The sequence below is a fragment of the Cottoperca gobio genome, chromosome 6 (assembly GCF_900634415.1).
Source record: "Cottoperca gobio chromosome 6, fCotGob3.1, whole genome shotgun sequence".
Taxonomy (NCBI): domain Eukaryota; kingdom Metazoa; phylum Chordata; class Actinopteri; order Perciformes; family Bovichtidae; genus Cottoperca; species Cottoperca gobio.
Genome location: NC_041360.1, coordinates 2064267 through 2075803, shown reverse-complemented (window position 1 = coordinate 2075803; position 11537 = coordinate 2064267). Strand labels below are relative to the sequence as shown.

Here is an 11537-nt window from a genome sequence, read left to right as displayed (position 1 = left end):
AGTTTAGGCTTTAAAAGAGAATGGCCAACAGAACACTAAATCCAGTTTCTGTAATCAAATGAGAACTATGAAACTAAAACTACATAAACTGCTGACTGAACACAATTTTAAAACTAATATTGTGTTTGGGGTTAGGGTTATGCTGATTATTCGCTAAACTGCTTAGCCTAAACTACATGAACACAGCATGCAATATGAAACATTAAAAGTGGACTCAAATGTGTCCTCCAGGGCTCTGGGCTCAAATCTCATTCATTGTTTATTAACAATGAATCAAATGACTGTGTGTCAAGTGAAAGGGCTTCTTTTTAGCCTCTGGTAGCTCTTTGTTTTGGTTTTCTGGCCCACACAGTGCACTTCCCTAGAATCCCCAAATGACAAAACACCTTCTGTAACTAGTAAAACAGACAGAAGCATGACTACAAAGGAATACTAAACCAATGAATGCAGCTTTAAGGTAGGGTGGCCATTTAATTGTTTATTAACCACTGATTTAAACGTACCTACCAACACAAATAATTATTGGACTAATGCAGGAATCCTACCTTTTATTCTGAATTATTATAATTTTGGTAAGACTCAAGCTTAACTTATTCAGAAACAATCTCAATTCAAAGCTTACTTGACCAAATGTTATAAGCCTATTCGTTAATTGATTAATAATAATAACTTATGTAATACAATTCAATAATAATAAAGCAGAGCTTTATATAGCACAAAGTGCATGGTGCCTTTTCTCACCAGCTACAGGGATATTCTCCAGTTGTCCACATTAGCATGTACTCCCAATATGTCCACAGAATCAACTGAGCACACAAATTGTTTTCCACAATGGAATGCTGAATATTTTTTTTCCCTACCCCTCACCTTCCTCCCAGTGCCCTCTGCCAGTATGACCCGCCTGGCTCGTTCCAGGACGGCCTCCCTGACCAGCGCCAGCTCCATAGACGGGTCCCGCTCTCGGGCCTGCACCCATTCTGACAGCACCGAGGGAGTCGGCACCGTCACCCACACCATGGAGGTGTCCTGCTGAGGAGTCAGCCAGCCATATAAAGAGGGTGGGAGGGGTAGAGGGATGGAGAGAGAAAGAGACGGGGGTGGGGGTATAAGGAAAATGCAAAGGATTTAAAGTTGGATTCGCTCTCTGTAGTCAAACATGGTGGATGGTAGAACGAGACAGCAACAGAAAGGAAAGTTCATGAACAAGGTAGAGACATCTCTCTGTCTTCATCTATCTCCTCCAGATCCCGTGTCAGCCATCTTCTTCCTTCCTCCACTGTAAAATACCATATGTGTTGCTACTAAATATCCCAACCACACCTTTTAATATCCACCTCATCCCCACCCTTATCACCCCGCAGTTAAAGATTTAGGCAACTGTTTTTGTTCTTGCAGTGTCATTCTTGTGTTTTCTAGCTGTCTCCTCATTCTTTGCCTGCACCCCCACCACCCCTCCACAAAAAAGATTTAACCCAGTCTGTCAACAGTTCACAAAGCAGTATAAGTTATGAGCTGCTGTTTATAATGTAAAATGGAAATTCGATAGAGAAGGTGAAAGTGCAGGATTTAGCAAAGGAAACCAGAACATTTAGAAGGTACCCTAATGAAAAAGCGTTATGCATCAATATTTTGCAAGCAGTGTGTTCTTTTGTTGTTGTATGGACAAACAGTTTGTATTTCTCTCTGTGCTGTTTGTAACCAATGGTTATTTCTCTCTATGAGTGACTGAGTGTTAGAGGGTGTGTCCAGAATTTGACAGACAACAGGACACAGCCTATCGTAGCCGGGTGCACCTGTAGTGCTTTGTTAGCTTTTATTAGTCTTATATCATAGCTAGAGTTTATCACGCTGATTTTAAAGCTGCACGCCATAACATTTTATTTCAAACTTGTAAACCACACTTAATGATTTAAGTGATATCATCAGCATACATGCGTTTTAGCCGACCAGTCGTAAGCGCACTGAGACAGTACACCACCAGGGAGTTTAGCTGACACAAATGTGCAGCTTCATCTACTTTTATTGCTGATACCATGATAATCTGTACGTGATATGACCAAAATAAAACCAGACTTGTATTTGAATAATCTTGATTTTGAGCACAATGACAATCTGTGATTTGTGAACCACTCGGGAAAATCAATTGTTTAGTTTCAAATAAGCATCAAATGATTGACATTAATATACAATCCAATGTAGCAAATGCAGTGGCAAAGCTACTATGAAGCTCTTGATCAACAAGTGAGCAGAAATTGCAAAATGAGCAATGCATCGCAAGATTATCCTTTTCACGCTAATCAGGATTCTTACAATGTAATCACTTGTTTTATTTATTATGTCACTTTGTTGTGTCACTGCCCATGAAGAGAGGAATCCAAACCAAACTGTCTCCTAAGAAGCACTTAAAAAGTGATCTATAACAAACTCTATTCCGTTTGGTCTGATGCTGTGTGGAGCATCACAGACAGGCCTGGCTGCTTCAAATCAAATCATTAGTGCAATGTTGCTGAGTGCAGCTTTAAGATGTGTGTCATCTCACATTTCTGAGCCAATCCACTACATGAATATAGGCTAGATTAAATATGTATTAACATGTATATGCATGTCAACGTGAAAGTTATCCTAGAGCATTGTAATTTCTGAGTAGTATCTAGTATTAGGGCATTCTTATTAGCTAATTAGCAGCTTACAGTACATGTGAATAGTTAAATAGGGCCATAGATGCCATTATCATTCTTTAACTCCAGTGCATGGCGGCTCTGGTCGTAGTCGGCTCTTTGTGGTCTCTAACTTGACAATCACACTCTGACCCAGACAAACTAGACCAGGGGGGTCGAGGCAGGACCGGGCCGACCCAACAAGCTCGGGTCACCACCAAAGAACTTGCAGCAGCCTTCTCTTACAGCGCCAAGCCACTCTCCGTAGATATACCAAAGCTACCCACCCCGGCACACACACAGTATCCACAACCACAAACATGCACACACTCATTTCCACACACATTCTCAAATGAAACCTGTGTGGGCTTTGGTATGTAAGGGAATTAAGCCAAAGTATAAAACATTAATACACAAAATGTACACAAAGAAGGAATCCATTTCTATATGCTCAGTGTGTTTTGATGTGAAGTGTAGCCATAATCTAACCAGTAAGGCACATGTATATGCATTTAGTTTTAGACTAGTGAAGCTGTGTGCTGTTATCTGCTTAACACTGGACCACCGTGTCAATAGTGATCAGAGATAGGGTCCCCTGGATTTTATGGCTTAGTAATGTACAGTATTTATGTACCACAGTCACCTTCTCCTGTTTCAAGTTTTACAAAACACCCTTTGGTCCCCTGTCATGTGGGGCGTAGCTTCCAAATTGCTGAGGTGTGCGCTTTCCTGAGGTAGCCTGTAAGGGGTGGGGCTTTTTTGGTGCCATTTTGGTGCCAAGCTCAGAATGTAGGGCAACCCCCAGCAACCTTAAAAAATAACCCCTTGCCCCTAAAAATGACATGGTGCCCCAGCTCTCACAGGCAAACCCAGTCGCACCCTAAAGGGCTATCAGCTGAAGTCACTTTTTAAAATGTTGGTAGTGTTAGTTGTGTGTCTGAGCACCAGGGGGCCATAGAGTCCAGCAATATGTTGTTGTGTTTTCAAGCAAAGAAAAGGGATTGTTACCAAAACATAGAGAGAGATTCTGATCTGAAAAATTGTGAATGAATGAATGTTAAAGGAAAACGAATGTGATTTTGACTAAGCTGAAGAGATTATTGTTGAATTGTTTAAAAAATCCAATCAATGAAATAGTTTGAAAACAATCCTGTTATGTAGAGGAGAGACTATCAGAATATATAAGACAGTCAGATCAAACACCTCAGTAACTCCTTGCAGAGCCTCATGGAGGAACTTCTTGAACACTGAAGTTTGCATGTAGCGGAGTATACGGCCATCTTTCGCTGTTTTCTCTCTTTACTAAGCTATTTTCTGCCATCTACACTTGTTTCCTCCTATACAATGTTTCCCAAATTGCCTGAGGGGATCCTAAATGTAATTTGTCCTTTTTTGAAGTGCTGTACAGTATTGTCAACCTACGCCTCTCAGAACCCCTCACTATAGTTTGCACTTCTATCCCTGCCGCACATCTTTGACATTTAACCCTGTATATGAAAACCCATATCCTTCCTGCTCCCCCACAAGGTCTATAAATAGTGAAGTTCAGAAGACATTTGTGAAAGTTGACAGGTCCTGTACGATGGCGATTGATCACGTTGTATAGACCTTGGTCCTCCTTGCACTTGTAGATATTTTTTTATTTATAGAGCAAGTAACCCAAACCGAACACTCTAACACTACTGTATTATGAAGAAAACCTCATCTTCGTATAAGGATATTGGTTCATGTGTTCTACTACTATTCTTCTTCTTCTTCTTCTTCTTCTTCTTCTTCTTCTTCTTCTTCTTCTTCTTCTTCTTCTTCTTCTTCTTCTTCTTCTTCTTCTTCTTCTTCTTCATACTGCCATTATGATTGATTTGTATTGAGCAATAAGTTCTTTTTTTCTCGTTTGGTTGTTTCATATTGTGGAAGTCTTCCTATGAGTTGTTTCTGTTCAGTATAAGGACTCTTACCTACTTTTCTGTCATGTAATGTAAGGTTTAAATATATTACATACAAATAAATATAAAAAGTAAGCTGTGTCTGTCCATGTACTGATAAAGTAACAAGTAAGAAATAAAGACTTTATGTCTGAAGTTTTATGGAGTCGTTTGATCATTTGACATCATTATGTTAACATGTTTTTAATATACAGTATGGTGAGCAGCACAGCTCTCAACTCTGCTGTGACAAAATCACAGTTTCTTGATGTATATCTGAGATTCATATTATTTACCAGACAGATGCCACCCCTCAAAGAGAGCAACTGCTACACACATGAGCGTACAGCTGAACTTCAAACTTTAAATCATTTATGAACATCATATGGTTAGCATCTCTTCCTCACCTTATGCAAACAGTTTGATTCTGGAAAATCCTAATGTAATGTTACCACACTGTAATGAAAATGTGCATTTCTATGTGCGTGACAAGAACTGACAACTGTTATGTAAAGCAACTTCTCAACAATGGAAAAACACTGACATATGACTCTTATTTGATTCCAGAAACAAGTCTGATTTACTGGTTCTGTCTCTCACTTTTATGCAGCTTATGTCAGTTATTGCAGACCGATCTGTGTGATTGAACCCCTTTACAAAGGTTTGTAATTAACAGACATATTGTTTCAGGACTTCTCATCCATACATGGCACAGCTACTGACGAGCTGCTGTGCACCTTGTATGGAGCCTCTGACTCTGTATTAATGTGTGTGAGTGTGTGAATTCTGACGTGTTGTAAAGCGCTTTGAGTGATCACAAAGATTGGAAAAGCGCTGTATAAATGCAGTCCATTTGCCATCCATTTACTGTACATGGTAAAGATGCCTGCTAAAATCAGCAGTGACATCGCAACACCGCTTGTGCCACCACTTAAACAAGTTGGTAAGTATCTAGGCATTACTATGAGACAACACTGCACTCATCACCAAGTGAGTGGTGGCGTTGTTGGAAGAGGAAACGGCACATTAAAAATCAAACTACCAAAATGTTGTGATGAAACAGGTCTATCATGGACAAAGGCTCTCCCCATTCTCTTAATGCAAAGGGGAAGGCAAGGGTAAGAAGCAGGAATGGCCTTAGTCCATTTGAAATCTTGTTTGGCAGACCGCTAAAGATCCAAAAGGTGGACTGGGTCATTCCATGTATTGCTAACCATGCAGACACCAGTTAAGGTAGCTGAGAGAGCTGTACACACTGTAAATGGGTCCCAGAACCACTAAGACAGGTTTTGAGTCTCACATCTGTGCAGCTGCAACCGGTCTGTAATGGCAGGGCATAAGCTGAGTTAATATTGTTCCCCTTTTGTCAGTCATTGCAGAAACATGCTGTGTGATTGAACCCCTTTGTAAAGGTTTGTAAAAAAAACCAAGACTTATTGTTTCAGGACCTTTATTTATAATGTCCACCACAGTTCATACTACTGCGCTACAGAGAGAACTGAGTTTTGGAGTGCAAATGTACATTATATCAAATTTACCATGTACATTTACATTTACATTTACATTTAGGTCATTTCACACACCCCAATGCTTTTTGATGGTCTTTAGTACGGAATCACCTTTATCTTTTTGTGCTGGTCACTATTTTTATGGAAAATGCTTAGCATTATCAATTTACTCAAACAAAACCTTATAGGAGACCATGAAGGAGTCACAGTAAGCATGTAGCATCTGGTCTACTGGGCTGTAGTTCAGGGCATGAATGTTGGGAGACATCTTGTTGATGAAGACCCCAACGTTGAACCTTTGCTTGCCTGTTATGGTGTCAAACAAATAGAAGATCTCCTCCACGTCTTTGTTGACGTATCGTGTCGCAAAGAGCACACCGCAGGCCATGAAAGTGTTGGTCACCCCCTGTTTGTAGACTGAGGTGTGCCAGGTTTGGCCGAGCCTCAGCGGTTCACCCTCCTCCACCTTGGACAGCACCAGGTTGCCAAAGTCCTGGGTAGTGGTATAGATCACCCAGACGCCTGACTCATCTGTCGCCAGGTCCAGATCAGTGAACGGGTAGCATCCATCAAGGTGGCAGAAGTTACCCTTTGAGTTAAACCTGAAAAAAAAAACATTAATTGATGTTTCATTTTTAGAGCAATGTGTCAGTGTCTTAGTTTTCTTGAAATCCTATATGTTTTGCTTGCACATTCAGAATTTTACAAATAGCACAGGTTGATACATTCCATCATCATACATTCCATTGTTTACATCCCTGTTTTGTTGTTCTTACAAACTACAGAATTCAACATTGTCATGCAAACATGGAAGATTTTATGACTTTTTCTTGTTTGTAGAAACATAACAACACCCATTCAGATAATACTCTTAAAGACAAAGTCGAGCAGCGAACCTGGTTCCTTTGGGTAGTTGTAAGGAGGTAATAGTTTTGGTGGTGAGGTTGAATCGACATACAGCATCTTGGTTGTAACAGTTGTAGTACAAGGCCTCTCCGTACAGCACAACATTTGGACCCTGGATGGTGTTGGTGGTTGGGTTAGAAGGGCTGATCAAGACATTACCTGGAAGAAGAAGCAGAAGAAGAAGAAGAAGAAGAAGAAGAAGAAGAAGAAGAAGAAGAAGAAGAAGAAGAAGAAGAAGAAGCAAATATAATCATAAGTAAGTATAGTTATAATTTGTCAAAGATATAGTATTTTGGGTGCTTCTTAACCCTTGTGTTTTCTTAGAGTCAAAAATGACCCCCGCGATGTTTAGCACCAGAGAACAAAACCCTAAACAACCTTTTTTCAACTTGAAATTTGATGACTTTTCCTAATGTGAGCCCAAAATTAGAAAAAGTGAAAAATTATTTTTGTTTATAGTTTCATGGGAGCTGTACACCACCAGGGTACACAGATTGCCTTTGGGTCATTTTTGACCGGGCAGTTAAAATTACAGTGACAGACAGACATACAGACAGACAGACAGACAGACTGACAGACACACAGACAGACAGACAGACACACAGACAGACAGACAGACAGACTGACAGACAGAGACAAAATGATTATTCCTGCCACTGATTGATCTCAGAAAAACAGCAACTTATTTGGGAAGGTGCATCATTACTCACCCATTAAATTCTTGAAAATCTACTAATTTGCAGTTCAATTGTTTCTGTACAGTACAAAATAATTTCACTTCTGTTGTTTCTGTTTGATTCAAAACATTTACTTTCTTAGGCTACATAAGTACTATCTAAAGCTAGAAAATTAAATGATAATAATATTCCTCTACTTTAGTAAAGAAAACCATTAAAACAAGTGTGCTGTAAAAGAGAAACGAGTGGTATCCACTAATAAAATGCAGTCTTTTTGCAATGTGAAAAGGGGAAAACTAAGACATTTATCAAGCGAGGTTATTACAGGAATTACAGGTTGTTTCTTCATGCAAAATAGATTTTCGGTTGAAAATTCAATGAAGCTGCTTTGTGCTTTGAGGTTTAGTGGAGGCGGGTAATGTTTTACCCTTAGGACAAGGGGACGTATACAGGACGTTAAGACAGCACAAGAGTTAATATCAATAAATTGATTGATCCTTGTAAGTTTAGAGCTCTATTGTTATCCAAAATCTATTAAAACACCACACTGTCGCACTGGGTGACGTGTTTTCATTACCTTCAACACACACTGTAGTTTATTTTGAATCAACCCACATACACCATCCTAATTACTAGTAGAAGTAGAAGTATCTATTGCACAAGTGAGCTGAAAGGTAGTACATTTCTAACATTAACTACTATAACACAGGAGTTCTTTACCTGGTGTGCTCACCCCAACAATGAGAGCGCTCAGGCTGGAGTAGAGACGGACGTAGTTGGAGAATTGGTTGCTGGAGGTCAACATTACCAGCCAATGCCAGCTCTCCTTCCCCGCCTGTGGTTTGGGATCTCGACCCCAGGATCCATACTTGTAGGAGCCAGGGTACTCTCCTGCTGTGTACACAATCGGCCCCGTAATGTTCAGAAATTGACCGTGGGGGCAGTTACCTAAGGGGAAAATATGAAATGAAAGAGAGAGAAAGAAATTGTACTAAATAAGAACAGCTGGTTGAGTGAGGCGTCCACGGGTTGGTAATTACCTCCTAATTGTGGTGATTAGATCTGAGAGCCTCATTTATACCCTACATTACTCTGAGTATGCTTCACAGCTGGGAGCCACCTCATGTGAAGTGTCACTTTCTTGTGCAGACACTCTGGACAGAGAACCACAATGGCCTCTGATGTTGGGTGTAAATTTGCCAGGTTAAATATCAAACAACTTATTATAAACCCTATGAGCCCAATCTGTTTCTGGGTTGAAGATGTGACATTGCAGAATGTATCATAAGTGAACTATACAGAAGAAAGCAATTGCTACACTAATATTTAATCTGGTGGCCTCTAGTGGAAGGAGAAAATAAATCTCCCTGCTCATTGTGGTTTTGGCACATACCACGTGGAGGCTTTGTGGACTGGTGTGCAGGGTCAGGTTGAGTCCTGCACTGGTCCAGGTCTTTCTTCAGAAGTTGGTTGACTTGTTGTGTCTTTACCACCTGCATGGTGTCGTACGTCTCCATCTCCTGCATCTCTGCTTTCAGGTCCTCCAGCTGAGAAGCACAACAGACATCCCAATATTTGTTTATTCTTACAAAGATGATTGCCCTAGAATGCAATGTCACAGAAACAGGCTTATACATTGATATACATTTCAGCTATCTATTATAAACCTTAGCAACAAACTCACAAACAATATGTTTGTTATCTTGATAATTCTGCTACTATATGAATCAGTTTTTCCAAAATAAATGTTAGATGTTATATATATACACATATATATTATATACATATAAAGATTTTGAAGTTCCTGTTGAAAATGCAAGCTGAGAGTGGTTCCCATTCCAACATGATGATCTCTAAGTGAGGGATTCAAAGTCAACACGGGGCTCTGCATCTGTACACTTTTACTGCTGTACTATTTTTCTTTATATTTTAGATTACATTTTGATGTAGAATACATTAAAGTTACGATGTGTACTTTTTGGTGTGATTATAAACCTGCCTGCCAGTGGCCCTCTCTATACCACCAGATGGAGGAAAGCAAATAGATCCCAAAAATCTATCTACATTTTGAGCAGACTTGACACAGATGCTGCCTTCTTGAATGATGAGCTCTCTGTATGAATCTACCTGTTTAGCAGTGTCAGCAGTTAGTCGCTCGTGTCCTAGGGTGCTGCTGTTGAGCCTGTCGATGAGCTGCTTGATCTCCATCAGTTCATTCTCTATCACCTGCAGGCTGATAACTGCATAGAGCTCTCCATCATCCTCCTTCTCCAGCATGGACACGTCTTCCTGTAGCTTTGGCAGACGATGCGCCAAACCCAGCAGCAGACTCTCCAGCTCCAGAGTCTGCAGGCAGAGCAGGTCCACACTGTGCTCACACATCACTCAGGACTTGAATGCATATATACAGGAGTCTTACAGGAGTTAAAAACATAAAAAACTTTTATATTTTCTTGGACAGTTTTTCAGCTGCGGAGGGCAGTCTGGTTTAGAGAATAACCCAACTACTTACTGTACCTTCTGCGGGGTGATGTTGCTGTTGCATTTTGATACAGAGTCCTCCACGGCGCTGAGTTTGTCATGAGGGAATGCCTTCTCTGAATTAATCAACTCACACGAACACTCATCACGCAAAGCTGCCTGCAATCAAAGATATTAAACGTGATATGTTACAAATAAATACAAAATGAAGTAACCATGAAGTAATCACTGTTCCCAGTGTTTGCTTGCCTGTTGGGTGAGGGTGAACAGAGCACACAGTGGAACGATCTCATACAGCTTCATGGCGGATCAGAGAGCACAGCTAAATAAAACAGTTGTTGAACACAGTTGATTATGACAGTGTGTCTGACTGTAGCTGCCGCTTCCAACTTGCGAACACTCCCACTGACCACTGCATGTGAGTGAATGTGCATGTGTGTTTAGTGTGTGTGTGCCATGTGTCATGTTTCCTTCAGAATGTGATCACTTCCTCCTTGTGGTTGGGATTGCAGCAACACAGAACAACACAGTATATGATGAAGGGAAAACTCCAGAAATTCTGACAGATGTTGCTATTTTCTTTAACCCTTTGACACTTAAGCTATGCAAACCCCTTCTAATGCGCAACACGGGTCCAAACGGACCCGTATTCGTTTCCTATGTTATCTCATGCATGGCTGAGTGTTTCTTTGCTATATTTTTGGAAATCAATCAATTTATTTAATCAATTAATATTCCAAATATTCATTAAATATCGTGTTTTTGATGACCACAAATCATTATTTTCATTCTCCCTTTCTTAATTTATCAACTAAAATAGTTTTTGTATCACTACATCAGGTTTACACACACGGGGCTAAAATGACCCGTGTGTGTAAAGTGTGATAACAATGAAAAAAAGTACTATAAAACTATACTAATAATAATGTTGTTAAAAATAATTATTATAGCAGTGGTTTGGACCTCTCTGGGAACCATCACCTTATCGTGGTGGAGAGGTTTGTGTGTCCCTATGAACCTGAGAGCTGTGTTGTCTGGAGCCTAGTGCTCCTGGTAGGGTCTCCCAAGGCAAATTGGTCTCAGGTGAGGGGCCAGACTAAGAATGGTTAAAAAACGACTTCATGAAAGAAAGGGAAAGGAAAGGAGAGACCCTGCCCGGAGGAAGCCCGGGGCCCCCGTCTGGAGCCAGGCCCAGAGGGAGGGCCCGACAGCGAGCGCATGGTGGCCGGGTTTGCCACGGAGCCCGGTCGGGCACAGCCCGAAGAAGCTACGTGGTGCCTCCCATCCATCCATCCTGTGGGCCCACCACTCATGGGAAAAACCGCTGGGGTCGGGTGCGCTGTCACATGGGTGGCAGTGATGGTCAGGGACCTCGACGGACCAGAC

General features: G+C 40.8%; 2 protein-coding genes across 10 annotated transcripts in view; one reads left to right on the top strand and one right to left on the bottom strand.

Annotated features, from left to right (window-relative positions):
* ndrg4 (NDRG family member 4) overlaps positions 1 to 2093 on the top strand; it is a 54527-nt gene extending 52434 nt beyond the window's left edge. For all 9 annotated transcript variants that reach the window (XM_029434294.1, XM_029434290.1, XM_029434291.1 and 6 more), the window contains one exon: positions 879 to 2093. In XM_029434294.1, coding sequence (XP_029290154.1) covers positions 879 to 1033 — 155 coding nt within the window. In that variant the 3' untranslated portion in view covers positions 1034 to 2093. The remainder of the gene's footprint in view (positions 1 to 878) is intronic.
* Positions 2094 to 4060: 1967 nt separating this feature from the next.
* olmf4l1 (olfactomedin 4-like 1) lies at positions 4061 to 10574 on the bottom strand. The gene is made up of 7 exons (XM_029434298.1): positions 10401 to 10574; positions 10188 to 10310; positions 9798 to 10016; positions 9064 to 9217; positions 8391 to 8618; positions 6984 to 7152; positions 4061 to 6689 (listed from the first exon to the last, which is right to left on the bottom strand). The coding sequence occupies exons 1-7, from the start codon at positions 10452 to 10454 to the stop codon at positions 6254 to 6256; spliced, it is 1383 nt and encodes a 460-aa protein (XP_029290158.1). The 5' UTR covers positions 10455 to 10574; the 3' UTR covers positions 4061 to 6253.
* Between the last annotated feature and the right edge of the window lie 963 nt (positions 10575 to 11537).